At 48.6% G+C, this 21,592-nt stretch overlaps 1 protein-coding gene across 2 annotated transcripts in view; it reads left to right on the top strand.

Moving 5' to 3' along the window:
• Nucleotides 1–21,592, top strand: part of LRRK1 (leucine rich repeat kinase 1) — a 96,500-nt gene that overhangs the window by 62,901 nt on the left and 12,007 nt on the right. For both annotated transcript variants that reach the window (XM_019477578.2, XM_019477579.2), the window contains exons 19-31: nucleotides 678–798; nucleotides 1,090–1,249; nucleotides 1,976–2,252; nucleotides 5,368–5,539; nucleotides 7,204–7,367; nucleotides 8,371–8,510; nucleotides 10,275–10,524; nucleotides 13,524–13,690; nucleotides 15,243–15,440; nucleotides 16,102–16,379; nucleotides 17,337–17,531; nucleotides 18,662–18,813; nucleotides 20,190–20,307. In XM_019477578.2, coding sequence (XP_019333123.1) covers nucleotides 678–798; nucleotides 1,090–1,249; nucleotides 1,976–2,252; nucleotides 5,368–5,539; nucleotides 7,204–7,367; nucleotides 8,371–8,510; nucleotides 10,275–10,524; nucleotides 13,524–13,690; nucleotides 15,243–15,440; nucleotides 16,102–16,379; nucleotides 17,337–17,531; nucleotides 18,662–18,813; nucleotides 20,190–20,307 — 2,392 coding nt within the window. The remainder of the gene's footprint in view (nucleotides 1–677; nucleotides 799–1,089; nucleotides 1,250–1,975; nucleotides 2,253–5,367; nucleotides 5,540–7,203; nucleotides 7,368–8,370; nucleotides 8,511–10,274; nucleotides 10,525–13,523; nucleotides 13,691–15,242; nucleotides 15,441–16,101; nucleotides 16,380–17,336; nucleotides 17,532–18,661; nucleotides 18,814–20,189; nucleotides 20,308–21,592) is intronic.

The raw sequence follows: 21,592 nt of genomic DNA, 5'->3' as shown, positions 1-21,592 counted from the left end.
CCCCACCTCCATTGATGGTCACGGTTTAAAATACCGGATACCTCTTTAAAACAAGGGTCTTCACTGCCCCCCCCCAAGGATATGTGGGGGGATCAGCAAGAAAGAGGCTTTGTTGGGGGAAGTAGAGCAGGACTGTTCTTATGCAGCCAACGGGGTGGACGGGAAGAGCAGGAAACGGAGAAAGCTGCTCCCAGCTGTGAGAGAGAGGAAGGGGGTCGGCTTTTAGGGACCCAGCAGAAAGGCCAGATCCTAGGGTCCAGCTGAGAAGGGGAAGCAGGGAGTGTGGGGGGGTGACAGTGCTAAGCCACCACTGGACTGCTTTGACCCTGGGACTGGAAGACCCCTTTGGGCATGACCAAACCCCTGTTGAAATGTGCTGTTTGGGGCTTCAAGGGTGCAGCACCCTGCACCCAACCTCCTTGTGCCCCCAGGATGTCCCAGGGCGTTGTCTGCACTGGACACTCAGGGGCACCAGGGGAGGCAGGTGATGAATGAGCTGTGCCACCAGGGCATTGCCCAGAGGTCGAGGGCTCTGTGCACCGGAGCCACGCATAGGGAATGGAGCTGGTAGGAGGCGGCTTTCCACGTATTCTGGCACAGGGAATTGGGAAGCAAAATGGGGAGTTCTCAGGCTGCACTTAAGTCTCTCAACTCCACGCCCTGGTTTCCCTTTGCAGCGAGCTGTCATGTAAAACCCTTGAAGGCCTCGATGGGCTCCGCCAGCTGATCTTCCACGTCACGTGCAACATGAAGGATGTCGGCAGCTCCATTGGATCGCAGAAGCTCGCGGGGAGACTGGTGAGAGCGTCTCTTTGTATTGAGCACCGAGCAACCGGAGGCTGTGCTTGTGTTGGGCCAGGAGAGGTTTTCACCTGTCTTTGGGGCTCTGTTTGGTTACAGCCGCAGGAAATATGCAGGCTGGAGCAGCCTGTCCCAATTGTTTCATGTCTGGTCCACCCAAATTCAAAAAACCATCTGCTGGAGACATGGCTCTCTCTCCAAAGGGCCTTTGAACCAGCTGCAGAACGAACTGGGGTAGCATGAGAGCTGGGTGTCATGCATCGTGTTGTTTTCTTGTGTGGCTTACAGATCCCAAGGAGTTACCTTAGCCTCCAAGAAGCCGTCCTTATGGAGCAACAGAGAAGAAGTCAGACCGATGATGTGCAATATCTGACCGACAAACAGATAGAGCAAATCTTAGAGCAAACCCCCGGGAATGACATCAAGGACTACGAGGACCTGCAAACCGGTAGGCCACCAGACAGCGGTAACTGCCTGGGAGTTAGCCTGCAGCATCTGTTGGGATTTACAAACATCACGAAGCTAAAAATAGCTGCTTGGCAAATAATTGCTGTGAAATCATCCGAGTCAGTGAAGGTGGGCGCTGGTGACAGTCATGGCCAGTGGTGTGAGGGCCCTAGGAAAGCTGCAGGTGAAGCTAATCATATTCCAGTGAGACTCTTCCCTAGAAAAGTCACCCCCCTCCGCCGTCTGACACACTTCTGGTGTCAGGCCAGAACGTACCGTGCCAGTGTATCGTATCATATTGCCTAACCCTGTGGTCCCATGTGGTCCTAGTCTGTCTTGTAGGCACCAGTGTTGCCGTATGAACTTGTTGTACATCTTGCAGGCACGAGCGTTGTTAAAACTTTCTGTAGCTTCATAGATGAGGGGCCCGGTGTGCTGTTCTCACTCACTCAATGTTCCCCCAAAAGCCCGTGGGAGCTGTTCCTGTGTAAGGACTCCAGGACCGGGGTCTGAGCTGGAGTAAGGGACACAGCAAAGCTACAAGATGTGTTTGCGACCGTGCTGAATGGGATGAGCTCCATTCAGCTGTATCCTCTGTTGGGACAATGCTCCGAGCCTGTTCCTTGTCTCGACAGAGCCATCAGGGCTTTCTTCTGATCTCCTCATGTGCGGGGCAGTTGCTTAACACCCTCCTTATCTTATCATTTCTTTTTCTTGTTTTCTAAAGCCATCAACTTCCTCATAGAAACAGGGACCTTGCTGCACTTCCCAGACACAAGCCATGGCCTGAGGAACCTGTATTTCCTGGATCCAGTCTGGTTATCCGAATGTCTCCAGAGAATCTTTAACATTAAGAGCTCCAAGTCCGTTGCTAAGAACGGTGTGATCAAGGCAGAGGATTTCAGGATGTTGTTAGTTGGGACCGGGTTCACCGAACAAACAGAAGAACAGTACTTCCAGTTCCTGGCCAAGTTTGAGATCGCATTACCGGTCGCCAATAACAGGTATGTCGGTATTTCTCAGCTGGGACGGCTCCGCGGAAAGGAGAGGTGTTATTAGGCAGGGAATGTTAGACAGCTTTGTCACAATAAGCAACTATTGCAATGGTGTCACCATGAGAAAATACTTGACTGGGTAAACCAGCGGTGAGAGATGATGACAAGGTTGAGGTCCAACAATCCCTGCCTTGCAAGAAATATGTGAGATTGGACCATCTGATCCTAATAGATCACCCTCGCTGCAAGAAACCATAGCAAACCTCCGAGTTCCTGCCAGTGTTCCCCAGGAGACCTGAATTTTGGTCATGTCGCCCCTGAGAGCAGAGGTTAAGTATCTAACCCCAGGGGGAACAAGCCAGTACATCTCAAGTGACACGGCTGATTTCTTATTTGCAAAGCTCCTCCTGAAGTGTTTGTCCATGGTTTTCCTAGGAGTTTGCCATGGGAACCATGTTGCTGGATGTTACTGGATCTATCCCCCTTCCCTTTCTTCTGCACCAAGTTCCCTGCTGCTTTTCCCTACCCGACTCTCACTGGATTTATAGTTAAATCATAACCACGCATCTTCAGTGCTGGGTTTGCACGTCACATCCCAGCTCTTCCCTCGGAGCCTTGCTGCATCGTTCTCACCCGTTGGGGACCTCCGAGTGACGTGGTCTTGGCATTGTGATTATGCCTGCCAGTCATCTGCTCCCGGACGCCAGCACGGTTTCTCAGGTTTAACGTAGATAAAGTCATAGCGCTTCTGCGTGGTCCCAGAGGCCTTCTTAACTCCCGGTCACACTGCCATTTTTCTCAAAAGCAATTACATTGCACCTGCCTCAGGAGCTGGGAAACAGGCTGTTGCTCGATACCCTCCGATATCTTTTCAGAGGCGTCTAAGCTACCCAGCGACTTGGTTAGTTTTCCTATCACTGTTGGAGCTCTTGCTACAGCAGGTTGCATCAGATTTACCTGCCAGCCATGCGATCGGGCCGTTTCAATTATTGTCTGTTTACTAGATAGGGGTTTTAGGTCTCCTGCAATGGGCAGGGAAGGCAGCTGCCAGTTTACATACTGAACGGATGGACAGCGGCATGTTTTGCATAGTTTCAGGATTTGCTTTGGCTGTTACTCAAATGCTGTGTTGAATCTCTGTCTGTGTTAGAAACCATCTTATGGTTTTGGTCCAACAGACCTCATTGGCCTTCTTATTCCTTACATTCCTAGACACATTTTTAGATGAGCGGAGGCAAATTTATTGGCTGTCACAAGGTGAGTCTGCTCATTTTACGGAGCAAGAGCTTTAGGTCTGATATGCTTCGCGTCTCTGGAATTCATCCTGTTGAGAGATGTGTAGCCCAGCCTTGCCTTGGATGCTAAATTAAAGTCAAAAGCATGACCTATATTATTCCAGTTTACAAGTTAAAGAAATTTATGTGACGATTTTGAATCCCAAAGGGGTTGGGTAGGATGATGAATGTTATTGTGTACATGTTATCATACTTTGTTGAGTGTGTTGTATGAAAGAGGCTGTTGTCTAGTGATGTTTCTGAACGGATCTTTTCTGATACAGCTGTTCACAGGGCACTTTAGCTGTGTAAGAGGATACGTGACCCTGTGGCTAAAGCCTGAGACTTTGACCCAGTCTTATTTTGTTCTAGTTTCAGAGTTGCTGCTGCTACTCTGTTGTCTTGGTCAAGCCTTTTAGCTTCTAGCTTCAGTTTTAACTTTCAGTGCGTAGCACTTAAGTCCTTACAATTCTGTACAAGGAGTCTGTGTATTTGCAAATTATATATTATTATTCCCCTTTGGGCCTGGTTTTGAGCTATAATTTTGCTCCTTTATGCAAATGACAGTAAAAGTTTCTCTAGTCTTTCCATGCAGGGGTGATAGACTTGAGACAACCAGGTACTTGATTTTGACGGCAGAGCAGTCAGATGCCAAACCCTTGTCATTCACAGGCACAGGTTTGCACATACAGTTGACAGACTAAACTGAAAGTCAGGACTGGGTTACGGTCCCATTAAAAGATATGGTCATTAATGTACGGCAGTAACACGAGGAGATCTCTATGAACGTGCTTGATCTGGTAGAGTATTACTGGCTGGGAAAAGCGAGGTTTCGGGCAGGTAGTGAAAGCCATCAGCCATTTTTTAAGATCAGTTGCCCACAATTTTGTTTTCCAAGGACCAGATCGAGGGGAGCATTGAAAACATAATTTAACTAAATAATAATCTTGCATGATTTTTCTCTTCCAGATAAGCAGGCTCCTATTCTGTTTTTCAAAGAGGAGTTGGTCTCCCACCAAAACTTAGGTCCCCGAATACTGGTTGCTAGGACAAATCAACATTTGTTTGCTTAAGAAGTGCAGCAGGCTGCTTCGGTGCGGTGCTTTAGGAACCATAAACCACTGGTGTAATCCGGATTGTAGAGCAGCCCTGAGGCTGCAGTAACTCTGTTAGGACTGGGGCGAAGGCCAAGGCAGCGTGGCTCTCAGCATCCGGGAGCTGGAGTCCTCTCTCTGAACACACCCTCTGTCCATGCTCAGTTGCTTTTAGACCTAAAATGTCATCCAGCATTGGTGCTGCTGTTCTTCACTCATTACCAGAGCAGCCTCTGCACAGATGTTGTCCCTGGATGCGCACATCTACGTGGCGTGGAGTTAGCTCGGGTCACAGTGCCAGTGTTATTAATACAGTGCTCCCCCTGGGCTCGTTAGCGCACATGCCCAGGTTCCTCTACACGGCAGTGCATCGTGTGTTCAAGAGTCCTGTCGCAGCTCAAGGGAAGCCAAAGTCATACGAGCAACTCATCACATTTTTTAAAGGCATTAGTTTTTGCTTCCTTTTTTTTTTCCACTGATGTTGGTTGTCTGCAGTTGACCTTCCTGAGGCATGTACGCACCGTGCCTGTTCATCGCTTGCTCATTTCCTTACTGAAAACTAAGCCCAGTCTTCTTGCCACCTGCTCTATCCCTTCCTCTTCCAGTCTTCTGGTCATAAATCTGAAGGCTTTCTAGATGCACAGTGCACTGAAACTCTCCGTGCAGGCTGACCTTGGGTGATGAAGTGGTCATGGTGTGCTAGCTGTTGGGAAGCCAGAGTTGAAAAGTTGAGCTGTCATGTGTGATTTGTTTCAGCTACCTCCTTCCTCATCTCCTCCCAGCCAAACCAGCACTAGACATCCACGGGTTACGACATCAGACGACCAACACAGTCCAAAGGGTGTTCAAGATGAGCTTCGTCCCAGTTGGCTTTTGGCAAAGGTTCATCGCTCGCATGTTAATTAGCCTGGCCGAGATGGACCTCCAGGTAGGTTATGCTAGAAAATTACGGCAATTAAAGCTGCCATTCGAGAAAAGCATAAATATCACTGGGAGTCGGCTTACAGACATTCACAGGCCTGTGTCTGTCTTGCTTTGTTCTCTTGTGGTCTCTCAGGGTTTGGACCGACATAGCGGTTGAAACATTTCAAAAGGGCTCCGGGGGGGATAAAATGCTCCCAAGCATAACACAGTAGGACAACATACCAGGAAGCAGGCATTATTTTGCACCGTGCATGTGTGTAGGTGCATGCTATAATGCAGTGCAAACCACCCTCACCCTCTCCTAGCACTCCCCTGCGCTCCCTGTGTCCTGGGGCTCCCAGCACTTGGGGTGCTCCCGGGGGCTGTGCCATGCAGGGCACCTCTGCTCCCTGCGTTTCCAGCACCTGGTACATTCAGGGCACCAAGGCTCCTGGCGCTTCAGTGCTGTGGCTCTCTGCACTCTGGCCCCAGCACCCTAATGCCTGGAGAGCCACGTGCTGGGAGCCCCGGCCGTGGCGTGCAGGAAGCAGCGGTGCTCTGATTATCAGGGCACCGATGTTCCCTGCACCCCCCGGCACTGACCGTCTGCTCTGCTCCCGGGGTGGAGGGTAGCAGAGGTACAGGTGGTCGCTTCTCCCTGTTGCAGCCCCTGGCTGGAAAGCTCATGGCGGCATGCAGCCTGGGTGATTTTGAAGTGCTCCAGCCAGGACGCATAGTGTGATAGGCACAGCCGTATACATTGAATACAAGAAATAACTAAATCAAAGGAGTGTTTGTGAGGTTGCCAGATGCTGTTCGTTTCATGGCTGTCTGCAGCAGCTCTCCATAAAATGTGCTAACGCCACTAGACGCCGGTATAGCCATCCACTCACTCCACTACTTTACCACTCGCTTAGTATCTGCCCCTTTGCACTGTAGTAGTACTGTTGATGCATGGGTCACCTAGGGTCAGATGCTCTTCCAACTCTTCAGTGTCTGAGTAGACTTAGGTGCCTAAGTGTGATTCTTTCTGAAAAAGAGTAAATGTAAGAGGTAGGCGGCTACTCCTCCTCCCTGCTCTTTTGTGCCTTATTCTGAGAGATTCAACAGTAGCGTGTTAGAAAGGTGCCACATTCATGGGATATCTCTACATTATGCTGCTCACTGCAGCTTCCCAACTGGGAAACCACATGAATTTACTACCACGCGGTACTGAAGTTTGCGGATAAAAAAATCAAATGGGTGACTGTCCACAAGAAGTATAGGATGGCTCATGGCTCTCCCTGTACATGGGATATGTCAAGTCTTGTCTTTCTGTGCCTCTGGGTTCATGCTGTCACAAAGTTACCTGAGGAATTAGGTAATTCCAAAATGACCTTAGACAACATAAGTTTTTTCCAAGTTCTGGGCACTGTAATGGGAAGGTCATGAGGACCACCTGAGCTGGCCAGTAGGAGAAGGCAGGGTAGGTTTGCACATTATGGACTAACGAAAGTAGATATATATATGGATGTATAGCACAAGCTTGCATGCGCTAGAGCACCCTTCATTAGATGCTGTGAAAGGATGAGCAGGGAGCAGCGTTTGAGGAAGAGAGAGCTTTTCAACCCGCTTGTTTGAATACAGGAAACCCCTATGTGAGAGGCCTCAGCAGCAAATCATGGTGACATATTTTCCTGGTCTTTTCAGCTGTTTGAAAACAAGAAGAACACCAAGAACAGGAACAAGCAGCTGACCATCTACAGCTTCACGGGCACTCAGAGGAACCGCTGCAGCACCTTCCGGGTCAAGAGGACCCACACCGTCTACTGGCAGGAGGGGCTCTTCGTTACCTTTGACGGGGGCTACCTCAGGTAACGTGCTCAGGTGCAGCCAGCCTTGCGGGAGTGTCCAGGCACATGTGAAAATGTGTCAGACTAAATGGAAACTAGCAGGCCCTGCCCAGATCCTACAAACCCATTAACTTTAATGGAAGAGAAATTTTCCTTTAGCATTTAGCACTCAGCGGATAAAACCCTAGATCAACAGTGATGATCCCAGTTGGTCTCAAATCTTTATCACGTACTGTAGTGAGACCAACCTTTTTGCATGCCACAAATTAAGCCTTGCACCCTCCCTCAGTGCCAGTCTGATCCCTTTCTCCTCCCCAAGCTGCTTTGTTTTCTGCTCCTTGCCTGATCTGCTGCTCTGCTTTCTACTCCCTGCTCGATCTGCCATGCACATAGGCTGCCATGCCACTTGACCTGCTGTGTTGCAGTTTGGCCGCCTCTGACTGACTGTTCTCCAAATAACCTTTGGAGGTGCCAACTCTCCCCTTTCTCTGCATAGTGCATCTAGGCACACAGAAAGGTGTTCAACTCTTCGGCGCAGAGTTAGCCAGCTTGCTCAAAATCCCATTGCTGTAAAAAACCCAGGGTGTCGCACACAAATGGCTATCTCTTACAGTGTCTCAAGCAGGTTTTGAAGGCATGCTAAAGGCATGCATCTCCCTTTGGAGATTGGCCCCTTGGGGTTGAATTATTGGTACTCAATTAAACTCTCCAGTGCTTTTTTGTATAATCTCCAACCTTTGCTCAGGCTAACATTTCCTGTTGGCTTGACTATTTCCATTTGCACTTTGTAAGCAACCAGCTTCTCCGTGCTTCTGTGCCAGAACGTTCTCTCCAGTCATTTGCAGAATTGATTTGGTTTGGCCATCGTGTTCATATCTCAGCTGACTTTTCCTTTGATTAATGGTAAATGACCTGCAGTTTTATGCTTCCGAGTATCAAATATCTGGCTAGAAAAAGAAAAAAGCTGTTAACGTTCATGCATTACAGCTGCTTTCTCGGTGCTTTTTCACTTTCCCTAACGCAGTGTGGAATCGTCCGACGTGAACTGGAAAAAGAAGAAAAGCGGTGGAATTAAAATTATCTGCCAGTCAGAAATAAGAGATTTTTCAGCAATGGCTTTCATCACGGACCACGTCAATTCCTTGATCGATCAGTGGTTTCCTGGTAAGATTGACGGGTGTCTTCCATGCAGCGTTATGTCTCAAACCTTTTATTTTTGGGGGGCAAATTGCTCCTAGACTGTGCTGTCAGTGTATGTAAAACAAGGCAGCAGATAAAGACTGTCCCCCTGAAAAGCAGTCTTAAAACTCCTAAGGCCCAGAGTATGAGTTCCCAACCGTTAGCACGGGTAGGGACAAATGATCCGATGAAAGCGAGTGAACTGGGGGTTGAGACATGCGATGGAACCAGCTGTTTCACAGTAACTCTTCATGCGTCCACAGTTACCCTGTGGTGAGCACAAGCTAACCTGGGGCAATGTAGCCCTGGTTAGCAGGCTAATCGCAGATGCACAACTAAGTGCCGCATGCGAGCGGTTCCACAGCAGGTACCCAACTCCATCAGCTCGCTTTAGCATCTTTGTTTGTCCATGCCCTTGGCACCACTGGACACGTGTGCCACTATCGGTGGTGTGCGATTGGTATCTGATAAGGCTTCACTGTATCAGCCTTTTTTTCTGGTGGTCTGTGACTAGATCAGATAGTTCGGGAACAGAGGATCTAGAGGCAGGATCCCAAGCACGCAGCTCTTCACAGACGCAGCAAGGTGTGGGCATTATTTACAGAGAGACCCGTCACTCAAAATCCTAAAAGCAAAATCAAATGAGATGGTCCTGTGCACACAAGACACACACTTACTCCTGAAGAAACGAGTGACAGGACTCACCAATGAGCTTAGTAAAGGCCGAATAAGGTCCGTGTGCCTAGAGTGAAATGTGTGTGCAGGTCCCAATGACAAAATTCCCTGTGTCACCAATGGAGGCCTGGGCTTCACTGCTCATTTCTAAGATCCAAAGCACGGGGACATTGCCAGTGACCCCAGTGCCCAATGCTGGGAGCTCTACACCAGCAGAACGGTATTCACTTGAATGGTTACTCCTGCTTTACAACAGTGAGATCAGAATAAGGTCCACGGTTAACCAGTGGGGTCTTTTGATCCGCAAGTAAATTTTCATTAAAAAATCCATGCCTGTGGTTGGGTTTGAGATCGCCCCATATTGGTTTAGAGATCAGCATCTTTTGACCTCTGATCTTTAGAAAACAAGAATGAAAACTTGTCACATCCTGATATTATCCAGGTGCATTTTTGTGTTTTATCTGAGATTGCCCTGAGAAGTGCGGGGCATGCCCAATAAGGCTGTCTCCTGAGTTTGTTCATTAAAGAAAAAAATACTGAATGCTGAGCACTGGCTCGCAGAAGAGCGGGGAAATCAAAGGCTTTCTTCTGAGTTTGTTTCTTAAAATAATAAAACAATGAGGGTTGAGCATTGCCATGATTCCCGAGACCTCTTGCAAAACAGATTGATCACCGGTGAGAGAGATAAGATTGCCCTCCGGTAAAGAGAAAGGCAAAGCAGTAGTTCATCCAGTGAGCAGAGGGTTGCTCTCTGACCCAAGAGGCTCCTTCTGGCCCTGTATTCTTATACCCCCACATTTGCAGCGCACTGAAAATATTTGTTAAGGAAGCCTGCCTATTACTTACTTCTGAAGGTCAGGCTAAAGGCACGGGCAGCTCTGTCGACTGCCTTGAATTGACATCGCTTCCATCCGGGCCTTGTTGCCCATGGCTGTTGTGCAAATAGGTATCTTTACGTCACCGTTAATAAAGTGGAGGAGCTGCTCTCATCCCACGGGCACTTTGGGAGCAGGGGGCATTTGAAAGCTCTGCAAATAGTTATCCCATGTCTGTTGTTGGGGTTTTCTCGTTCAGCCCTCACAGCTACCGAGAGCGACGGGACTTTGCTGATGGAACAGTACGTTCCCTGCCACATCTGTGCCACTTTGAGAGCGGAGGAGAATGAGGCTGACAAAAAACCAGATGACGTGCAGTATTTTAACATGGAGGACTGTGTCCTAACAGCGATCGAGCTGGATTGCATCGAGTGTCCAAGCCACCCTAATGTCCCAGTTCCCCTGCAAGAGCTGGTCCCCGAGCTTTTCATGACTGATTTTCCTGCTAGGTAAGGTTACTTAACAGTCACTAGTTGCACCTCAAATGTGCTGTATATAATTCTCTTTGCATTCCTTCCATCTCACCTCCTAGATATCTGTATCAGCCACTGACGCAGAGACCAGTTCCTCTCCCCCGCTCCCTCCCACGACACTGCGTCCTAGCCTGCATTCACTTCGCTTACAGTCGGTGCCTCTTCTCTTTGCAATCACAGGGATGCAGCATGGCACTCACCTGTTAAAAACCATGCCCCATTACCGTAACGAGTCTCTCCAGATCTCTGTCATGCAGAAAAAGGTGCCTTTAATAGCTTACCCACAAAGATTGCTGCAGTGTTTGTATGCAGGTCTGAGTGTGACCATCCATTAGGTTTAAGGGGGGGCCTTAGATTTGGGGCTCACTACAGTTTTCAAACTTGGACTCGGCCCCTGAATTTGAGGGAGGTTTGAGCTTGGAGGCTGTGAATGGGTTACTGAAACAAGCTACCCTCAGCCAGGTCAGGGGCCTGGGTACATGCGATGCTTCCTGATGAGCGATTTATACGTGTCCCTTCCTGGCAAGCTGACTTGAAGTCGAGCTTCTGCTGTCATGGGAAGATCCAATACAATTGGTTTCAACAGTGGATTCAGGGTTTTGGCTGCAGTTCATGGAGACGCGGCCATTTCTTCCTGCACAGGACGGCCTCTGCTCAGCAGAATACATGCTGCCACAGAGACTTCAAACCCCTGAACTTTTTTTCTAAGAAAGATTCAATCCCGTGCCCGCTGGCGGGCTCAAATGTCATTTCCAGGCTTAAGACGATGAAAGCATTTCTTAGTGTCCAAAGCATGTTTGATCCACCAGAAATTGGGCATCAAGCTAAACATGCTGTAGAAAGCAATGGCATTTCCTGAATTTTCTCCTCACAAACTTTGGTCTCTGAAGGGCTATTCAAGGCTATTTTCCCCACTTATTTCAGGAAATCCTCCATTCCCTGATGATTGGAGCCTGCTCCACTACTCCTAATGCCTTTTACAAATCTAATCATGACTGAGTAGGAGGGAACTGGGCTTTAAAATAAATTACCCAATATTTTTCTCATGCCCTCAAGTGAACCTGAGCCATTTGCTCAAAGGTTTTGATCTCTTCTCTACATGCTCAGTGGTTTCTACTTTATTTCTTCTTGCCATTTCCTCTGTTGTTTCCACCTAACCATCAGTGTATCCCTTGACTTCTACCTGGCCAGCAGGCCCTTCTGGGCTCCTTGTCCTCACTCCCGTTATCGTGGCACTGTATACAGGAAAGAAGTTGGAAGTGGGTAGGAAGTTTTTCCTCCCAACCCAAAGAGAAAGGTCTCCAGGCATGTAAGGGTTGAGGTGAAAGATTTTGCTTCATTGAATGAAAGAATTAAATAAGCAATGCATTTAGGAGGAGTGGGATCTTCTGTTAGCTTGGTCTCTGTTTGCCCATCGGTTTTGCACACCCAAAAGCCAGTCCCGGCTGCATGCTAATATTGATTTTAGGTTGGCTGCATTATACACCAAAGCCCATATAGGACAAAGCTGAGTTGCTGTAACAAACTGCAGTGACAGTGGAGCTGTGGAAGAAGGGCCCATTTCAGGTGCAGTTTTTTGAGACTGCCTGAGTAGTGCACAAGTAGAGGTTTCCACATGTTGCAGACTCTGAGAAGTGTCTGAGTGTTGCTTTTTTCTGGCATAGAAAAAACTAGAACTCTTGGTTCCAAAATAATACCTTTTATTAGACCGCTTTTCATAGAGGAAGTGGGCAGCATTCACCGAGAAGACCCCATTTCATTGACAGTACTGCAGTTGCCTTGCAGGTCAGAGCATCTCGCATGGTGAACCTTGAAGAAGACAACTGAGCAATGGAGAAAGTTAGGAGGGTTTTCTGTGCGTCTGGCCAGGCATCCTTGAATGTGATGCTCCCCACATCAGAGCAGTAATGTCCCTTGAAAAGGAGGAAGCACCTGGATGTGCTGTGCCCTGCACTGAAATGTTTGCATCGGCCCTTTTGATGAAGCTGGGCTGAGCTTTGAGTTTGTGCCTGGTCCCACTGCAATAGTTTTGCAATAGCTCTGATATAACAGCTTTGCTGCGGCAGAGCATTCACTGCCATGGGCCCCTTGCCTTACCTGCAGCGGGTTAGGGTGTTATGTGTGGTTGTGTCAGGGCTGACGGTGTGGTTTTGCTAATAGATTAGACAATGTATTTGTACAGGACGGTTTGGATAGGGATGATCCTGCCTCAAGCAGAGGGTTGGCCTGGATGTGACCTCAAAAGGTCCCTTCCAGCCTGAATTCTTTATGCTTTTATAACCCAAAAGGTGTGTAGGAGACAGAGGCAGTGGGGGCCAGAGAGATCAACCTCCACCCCACTTATAAATCATTGTATAGCGTCCTTCCTCAAGACATACGGACATTAAACAAGACAGGAGGCCTGGCTTCCCATCCTGTGCTGTCTGCGTGCCTCACACCTCTCTAGCGGGTATAGAGCAGAGCTCTGAGTACCCTTTAAGCAACCCGGCATCCCAAGCAGCTGCTACCCAAGCTCCCCGAGGTTGCATTGGACCGTGTTGTTCAGAAACACTGATGAGGAATAGGAGGCAGAGGAGGTGGAAACCTGTTAAAATGGCCATACCTTACAACGATCAGCTTGCATTTGTCATGTGCCTCGAAGAGGAATTTGGCTCCTCGAATGCTTTTCAGGATACTATTTGTTTGCCCTGAGATATGTTTAATTTGCTGAACGGCCCCTTTCACTTGCTTGATAGAGCTGTTCTTCGTCGGGGAAACGCGCGCGAGGCTTTTTGGCCCGCTGAAAAGAGAAAGCTGACAAAGCTGCTTAGGCATGGCGCGAGCCCGTCCTCCCCGTGGAAAGCTGTTGCTGAGCTGAAAACCTTTTAAAATGTGAAAAACCAAACGGACAGGAGAAATGAGATGGAATGAATGTACAAGTCACAGGGAGCTTTATATATATATATATATATTTTTTTTTTTTACATTTCTGACAGGCTCTTCTTGGAAAATAGCAAACTGGAATACAGCGAAAATGAAATCAATGTTCTTGGCCAGGGGGGAAGCGGAACGGTTATATACCAGGCACGATACCAAGGAAAACGAGTGGCGGTGAAGAGATTTCAGATTAAAAAATGCAAGAGTTCTCCTAATTCTGCTGCAGGTACCGCGCCCTTCTTAACATGCTCTGTGCACGCCGCGCTTCTGGGTTAGGATGTAGTTGGCTTTGGCCTGTTTTACGTGATACTGCTTTAAAACAGCAACATTTGCATGTGTGGGTGAGGAAGGAGAGGTGACATTGTTTTAAAACCTCTTCTCTAAAAAACATCCCCAAGAAATGGAGAACGGAGGTTGACATTGGGGCTGGTGCTCTACTCGCCAGGTCGGCTGGGAGTTGGAGCAGCGCCTAGGGAGAGCCCTCGGGCAAGGACAGAAGAGGGGATTTCACATCCCTGCCATCCCGGTTTGTTCTCCTCCGCTGTTCGCTGGTGAAGAGGAAGGCTGGTTTTGAGGACAAGGCGCTGGGCTGGTGCTTAAGAGATCAGGGTTCGGTTTCCATATGTGACCCTGGACAAGCTGCGTAACCAGTCCATAGCTCAGCCTCCCATCTGTGAAGTCCACTGTGTTGTGTTGTCTTCAACAGAGTCTGGGCCAGGCGGTCTCGCTCCACGCTGGTCCAGAACCTGCCGCTGGGTGGTTTTGGCTGGGGTCTCGATAAAAACAATAGCAGTTCAGTCCTCTCGGGCCATGTTCAAGGCACTTCCCTCTCTGGGATGGACGGGGAGTCAGAGAGGTACAGGGCCAAGTCAGGTAAATCATCCGGTGTCCCTCCTGCGGGTAGGAACAGCTGGGTTCACCAGTGCTCTGTGCAGCCTAGGTCTAGATCAGGAGTGATGGGGCTTCCTCCATTCCCCGAGGAGGCGAGCCCACAGCCTCGGGCTGGATGAGAGCATGTCTCTTTGCTGTGACTACTAAGGACATGGGGCCTCCCTGAGCTGTGGAAGAGAGCAGCTACTGCGGTGTTGGAAAAGACTGGGACCAACCATGACTCTAGCCTCGAACAGCCTTTGCTCTCCCTTAGCACAAAGGCTGCCTGCCTACAAAGAAGCATTTGGACACTTATCTTGCTGGGATCCTTTGACCCGAGCTGACTTCTTGCCTTTGGGGCAGGGGGCTGGACCCGATGATCTTCCACGGTCCCTTCCAGCCCTAATGTCTATGAAATCTATGAATTCATGTGCTGCCCTAGGAGAAATGCAAGATGAGGGCAGGACTGAAAGGGCACGAGCCTCTTTCCCCTAAGTTTTATATAGTGTAACGTGCTGCTATGTGTTGTCGACTCTCTCGCATTGACTCTCTCGCCCATGCTGTAGGGTGAGATGTTCCAAATCACATGAGCGATTGAAGAGCAATGATAATCCCATTTGGCTGTTGCCAGGTCTTGTGCTCCTTAGTCACATAGGCTGTTAGGAGAGCCTCACACCCTCTGTGCAGCCGTTCCTCTGGGCAGCGGCATCGCTCCCTCTCACGGCAGCAGTACCGCTTGCAGCAAAATGCGAACACGGCCCTCACGTAAACCAAAGTGCTGCTTGCTCCCTGCCCTGCATTGCTCAGCTCCCTGCCTCCTACAAATGCCTTCAACCTCCCAAGGAAGCAGCAAGCGCCCGGTGCGTAGTGCCGGTTGGTTGTAACGAGAGATCTCGGTGTTTCGCTAGATACCATGCTGAAGCACCTGCGTGCCATGGACGCCATGAAGAACTTCTCGGAGTTTCGGCAGGAAGCCAGCATGCTCCATTCCTTGCAGCACCCGTGCATCGTGTCCCTGATCGGCATTAGCATCCATCCCCTCTGCTTTGCCCTGGACTTGGCCCCCTTGGGCAGCCTCACCACCGTCTTATCCGAAAACTCCAAAGGTAACAGCGGAGCCTTCTCGCTAAATCCTTACGCTGCAGGGTGCAATGCTGAAACTGCTGGCCGAGGGGTTAAGGAAGTGCTTTCTTCCTGGGTGGGTGGGAGAGAGATGAACTTGTTTCCAAGATGGGCCCCTGTGGGACCTCATCAAAATTGATGTTACGAGTCAGATCTGGATACCCAAGTCCCCTTTGCATGTGGGGTTTTAAAGCTTATTTTAATGCCACATATATTGTTCCATGCTCTCTGCTGCAAATCGGGAACCAGAGACTAAACTGCCATCTTACTGTGGTAGTTTTGCCAATGCAAACTTAAGCGAGCCAAGTTCAAAGTTGGGTGAGGCTGTTTTAATTATGAGGGCCTCAGCCCCTCCCTCGGCTTTAGCACTTCATTAAGATTCAACATTAATTTCTTTGATAGAGTTATGAACCTCTGAAGTCAAGGGGCTCTCAAAGCATAGATAAGAGATGTCAGCCTTGTGTCTAGAGTAACATGACTGGTGCCCATACATGCCTCCGGGCACACCCTCGGCACCACTTTTTCTAAACGTAGCTCGTTTCTATCAGCTTGATGTTAATAAAAATAAAAACTATTACATTTGCTAGAGCTGCCAGCCCGGTGGATGCTCGTTCTACTCAATCTGGCACCTTTCTTTTGTGACAGGGGCTTCCTTTGTCCCTTTGGGGCACATGCTGACGCACAAAATAGCATATCAGATCGCAGCTGGCCTCACCTACCTGCACAAGAAGAACATCATATTCTGCGACCTGAAGTCAGACAACATCTTGGTGTGGTCCCTGGACGTTAAAGAGCACATCAACATCAAGCTGTCCGACTATGGGATTTCCCGGCAGTCCTTCCACGAAGGAGCCCTGGGGGTAGAGGGCACACCTGGTTACCAGGCCCCAGAGATCAGGCCTCGAATAGTCTATGATGAAAAGGTATCTATGTGACCTCCGTGAAAACAACATCATCTAATCCTCTTCTAGAACCCAGCGATGATAAACTTCACCCCATTCCTTAATGCAGCTTTTACATGTGTGCTGGCTAAGGCCAAAGTTTTCTCGACTGAGTGCACAGCACTGCTCTGGGTCCCCATTTAGGCACTTACGTGAGCAGCCTGGGGTCAGGGGTGCTGACCACCCCCAGCTATCTCCCAATGGGAGCTGCATTTGCTCAGCCCCTGTGGAAATCAGCCTAGGTTTTAGATGCCTGACAAAGGATTTAGGGCAGTGTTTCTCAACCTCGACTCGAAGGTCATGTAGATGGGCCTTCAGCTCATTGCCCAATTGAAAGAAGTCAGTTGTCAGCAAATATCTCAAACAGTGCAGTTTTGTGGGGTTTTGTGTTTTATCGTGGTGGGACCAGGGCTTTTTGACAAAATGGTTGCTGAGTCGTAAGGTGCAAAAGGTTGGGAACCGCTGATTTGGGGACCTCACGTCAAGCATCCTTCTTTGGACATCTTCACCCAAAGAGACATTTGGCAGATCAGAAGAGCAGGTGGCAGCGCTGAGTTACGCTGTGTTAATTGTCCAAAAGCCACAAGCGAATTGCTTTCCTTAGCCCTGAGACCGATTAAAAACTCAACAGAGGAACTGTCTGGGTCATTGCCCAGAACCCAGTGATCTTGATCACTTGTTCATTCTCTTCTGGGAGAAATTCACTTTAATGCAGAGAGGCCTTTACTTTGCAGAGGAGCTGTTTGACCCACAGGACTTAAATTGAGGGTACCTGAGGCTGGTTGAGGGATGGATATCAGCCCCCATACAGGTATGAAAGCGCGGGTGACGTTATCCTGGATTCTAGCAATACAGTCCAGCTCTGCTGTCCGGAGAATCCAGACTCCAGCTACAGGGGAAGGAAGAGTCGCTATTAACTCTGCGTGTCGCTTGCTTTAGGTGGACATGTTCTCCTATGGAATGGTCCTGTACGAGCTGCTGTCTGGCCAGCGGCCCGTGCTCGGACAGCACCAGCTCCAGATTTCGAAGAAACTTTCCAAAGGGATCCGTCCGGTCCTGGGGCAGCCGGAGGAGGTGCAGTTCCACAGGATGCAGGCGCTCATGATGGAGTGCTGGGACACAAAGCCGGAGAAGGTACGAGGGCTCTGACCAGCACCCGTTGGTGCCGTACATTAGTGGGGTGGTCCTTTCCACTGGCTGAGACATGCGCAGCTGGCAGCAATGGGCAGAGCTCCCCAGAAGCTCATGGAGACTCTAGGCTAGAGGGTCTTGCTCTTCCACTCGCCACATCAGGAAGGAGTTTCACCCCACCGTCAAACCACCCTGGGCTCTGGGGGTGTTTGTATCCCTCGGTATTGGCCTACTTCCTTGAGTGGCAGGATGGTGACAGTGCCTTCGCCCCTGTGCTTTACCTGCGACAAGTTAGGGTGTTCTTACCATTTTCAGGCAGTGTGCCTGGCTGCTGTGGATGAGGGTTTGCTTGTACAGGTTTAAGAATAGGCTCGACAAACATTTCTGTAGGATGGCTTAGCCAGGGATGATGCTGCCCACAGTATGGTGTTGGACTAGCTGGCCTCCTGAGGTCCTTTCCAGCCCTACTTTTAGATGACTCTATGAATGTGAGCTTCCTTTCAACTTCCATCAGCCACGGTGTCCCCCTTAATAACTAAATCCCAATAGCATACTGCCCTGTGACTACAGCTCCAAAAAATTCAGGAACAACAAGTTTCCAAAACATCATCCTGAGGACCCAAGAGGGTTTAAAATACAGCAGGGGGTTACAATATTATCTTTTTTTGATTTTCTTTAATCCCCTTGCAGTTCTCGAGCCAGTGTCCTCCACCGGAGAGGTCAGACAGCTTTGATTGACTGATGTGAAGAACATGGCTGTCTCCTAAATTCTCCTTGAGGAGTTCAGGGATAATACTCATGTGGAAGAGAGGGACAATGAAAGGGTTGGGGAGGAAAAAGCAGGAAAGAACGGGTTTTTGGCTACTTATGTTATTTTCCATCTGGGTGCACAGCTGCACGAAAACCTGTGGGTTCTTCCAAGAAATGGAAAGGATTTGGTGCAACTTTGGGCCCCAAGCTGTCTTAGGCTCTTGGGAAAATCCCAGCCGTTAGCACCAATGAATTAATCGATAGTAGTAATTACAGCTGTGTTGACAGCGGGTCAGCTATGAATTTTGTGCTGGGCTTTTGTACACACACACACACACACACACACACACCCCTTTATAACACGTGTGTTTATTTTCTCACAGCGTCCAGTGGCCTTTTCTGTTGTGGGGCGCATGAAGGACCCTGCCTTTGCTACGTTCATGTACCTGCTGCACTGCGGGAGGCAGTCTGCCTTCTTCTCCTCCCAAGGGCAAGAGTACACCGTGGTGTTCTGGGATGGGAAGGAAGACACGAGGTAGATGGCTTTTTTATCCTTAAAAAACAAAATCTTTGATTTAACATAGACTCATGTCATCACTCGTGCCACGGGGCCCTCCGTAAAGGCAGGTGAAAGTGGATGAGGCATGTGGAGCACTGGTTTTTCCAAACCACTTTAATGAGTAACACGGTGGTTTCATAACGGGTATTTAATGAGTTTGGCTGAGCTCTAGTGAGCAGGATTAGGAAAATATCCTGAGTTTGAATATTTACAGAGTATTTGCATGTGGAAAAAGACATGTTCTGCCTTTACTACTGAGGCCATTTGACACTAAATCCTTCCCCTTTGAGGTGCTGATTCAGTCTCCCACCCCTGTTCAGCAAGGCACTTAGGCACATGTTTAAATCTCATTGAAAATAGTGGGATTTAGCCCCGTGTCTGGAATTAAGCACCTACTTGAGTACCTTACTGTAGGATGGACTCAAGCCTATGCTTAAACATCTATGAATCAGGACGTTGGTGCTTCCATTTAATTCATCCACGCACTATTTACCCCACCAGGCTGGATGCTATTGAGTGATATACGACATCCTTTGGTGCAAGCCCCATTTTTGAGCCAGGAAGTTGCTCACGAGCAGTTTGCTCTGTTGTTCGTGATATGTGGGTGGGTCATTTCAGAGACACGGCATTGTTTCTGTTCCCTGATTGGAGGTCGGGATCCCTTTGGACAGAAGAATAGCCAATTAACACGCATCTAATACAAATGTTGGGAAGTATAACTTTCTTGTGCTAAAAGTGATGAAACTCCTCAGACAGAGAGCTGTGGGTGTGAATACCATATTGTCCAAATACCGGCTGACAGTATAACCCTGTGAATCCTATTGGAACAAACCAGTTCTTTTATTTGCAACAATATTCATTACTCATATTTTTTCTTAACTAATTTAACAACTCAGGGACCTTTCTTCTTGCTTGATGCATCATAGATTTCATAGATTTTAGGGTCGGAAGGGACCTAATAGATCATCGAGTCGGACCCCCTGCCCTGGGCAGGAAAGAGTGCTGGGGTCAGATGATCCCAGCCAGATGTTTGTCCATGACATCTGCTTCATCTTGCCAGCACAGTCATCAGCACCACAAAGCCGACAGTGGGAGAACATTTAGCAAAGAGTTAATAGCCAGTAGAGCTTGGAAGTACGTTTATGAGAAACTATCCAGCTCCCAAAAAGGTTTAAGAGCCTTTTCTACATCTGCCAAACAGATTGCTAAGGGGATAACTATACCCACGGCCTGGCCAAAAGCACTGGGGATCATCCAAGCTGCACAATGCAAGCACTTCTGCTGCAGCTACTTGCTGGTGCAGTTTCACCACAGGCAGCGTTGTTGGAACAAATGGCATTTGCTCCTTTCAGAAACTACACAGTGGTGAATACAGAGAAGGGACTCATAGAAGTGGAGAGAATGAGCTGCCCAGGCATGAAGTTATGCTGCCAATTAAAAGTTCAGAGAGCCCTGTGGACTGCTACTGAGGTAAATCTGACCCGAAGTGAGAACTCTTTTCCTGTTGGCTCTGCATTTTATTGCTCCGGGGGAAGACCTATTTATTTGCGTGTGTGATATAGAAAAATGGTGTTTGCTTAGTAAATGAGTAATGCATAACTAGTGGAATCAGTGTGACAGTGGGTGTCTCAAAGAGGCAGTCAGGGTTCTTTAGGTAAATGCGATAGCTTGTATTAGACCGACTAAATAGTTGGAAAAAATTGTTCTTTGCAAGCTTTCGGGCACAAACGCCCTTCTTCAGGCACGGGGAGAGTTTGTTGCTTCTTTATGTTCTCTCCTAGGTGGAAAGGAAGCCAGCATGTAAAATAAAGCATGGAAACAACCTTCCAACATAAAACTGTCCGGGTTATCTATCACCTGTCACATTTACTGAAAGAACCATGTCTGCCTATGTCCTTAGACCAACACGGCTGCAACCAACACCCCTCAAATAGGCAGTCAAGCTCCTTCTCGGCAGCGTATTGTTTCCACCTATTAGCCAGTGTCTAGAGAATGGGTCTTGAGGGCCACCGGGCTTCTGCTCTTCATAATGAGCATGGAAACTACAACTTTCCAACATAAAACTGTCCAGGCTCTCTATCACCTGTCAGTCCTGAAATATTTCACCTGCCGACGGTCGTTATCTGCAAGTGATAAGGGGGTGGAGGAACAAGACACATTAATCTGGGACTCCCAAGCAGCCAGAGGGGAGCATCCGTGAGACACGAACGGGAACTTTTTTTTTTAGTTCCCTTGGAAAATCCCAGCCTAGATAAAACCAAGAGGTGCACGGTGGATTTGTCTCCTCTATCATGTAAAGGGGAACCCAGATTTTGACACAAAACAAAGTTATTTTTTTGCCAGCTCTGTTAAACCATTATCGAATGCGTTCACAAAATTCTGGGTTTTGTCAGTGGAAAAAGGGGAAGTTATTCACCATGTAATTTATTTGCAACGGATAATTGAGCCAGTTCTAATCATGTAGACAGGGACACGAGAACTGAGCAGAAATCAGAATGAACCCGTGTTGGGGAAAAGTCAGGTATTTCAACTTTTCTCCCCACCATCCCAAATAGAGTCCACAAAGTTGAAAGGTCGATGTTCCTCATGGAAAGGGAAGCTTGCAAAAATGTCAGGCCGAAACACGGAGGTGTTTGCGTTTCTGTGTCCCAACCTGCATCAGAGCAGCGTTGGCTTCAAGTCGGTTCAGCAGGAGACAGCATCTCCCCGTGGTGTCGTGGCACCTCCGGCTTTCGTTCATCCCTGCCAGCTGGGC

The sequence above is a fragment of the Alligator mississippiensis genome, chromosome 11 (assembly GCF_030867095.1).
Source record: "Alligator mississippiensis isolate rAllMis1 chromosome 11, rAllMis1, whole genome shotgun sequence".
Classification (NCBI taxonomy): domain Eukaryota; kingdom Metazoa; phylum Chordata; order Crocodylia; family Alligatoridae; genus Alligator; species Alligator mississippiensis.
The sequence above is the reverse complement of the archived record's forward strand: the minus strand, read 5'-3'. Positions and strand labels throughout refer to the sequence as shown.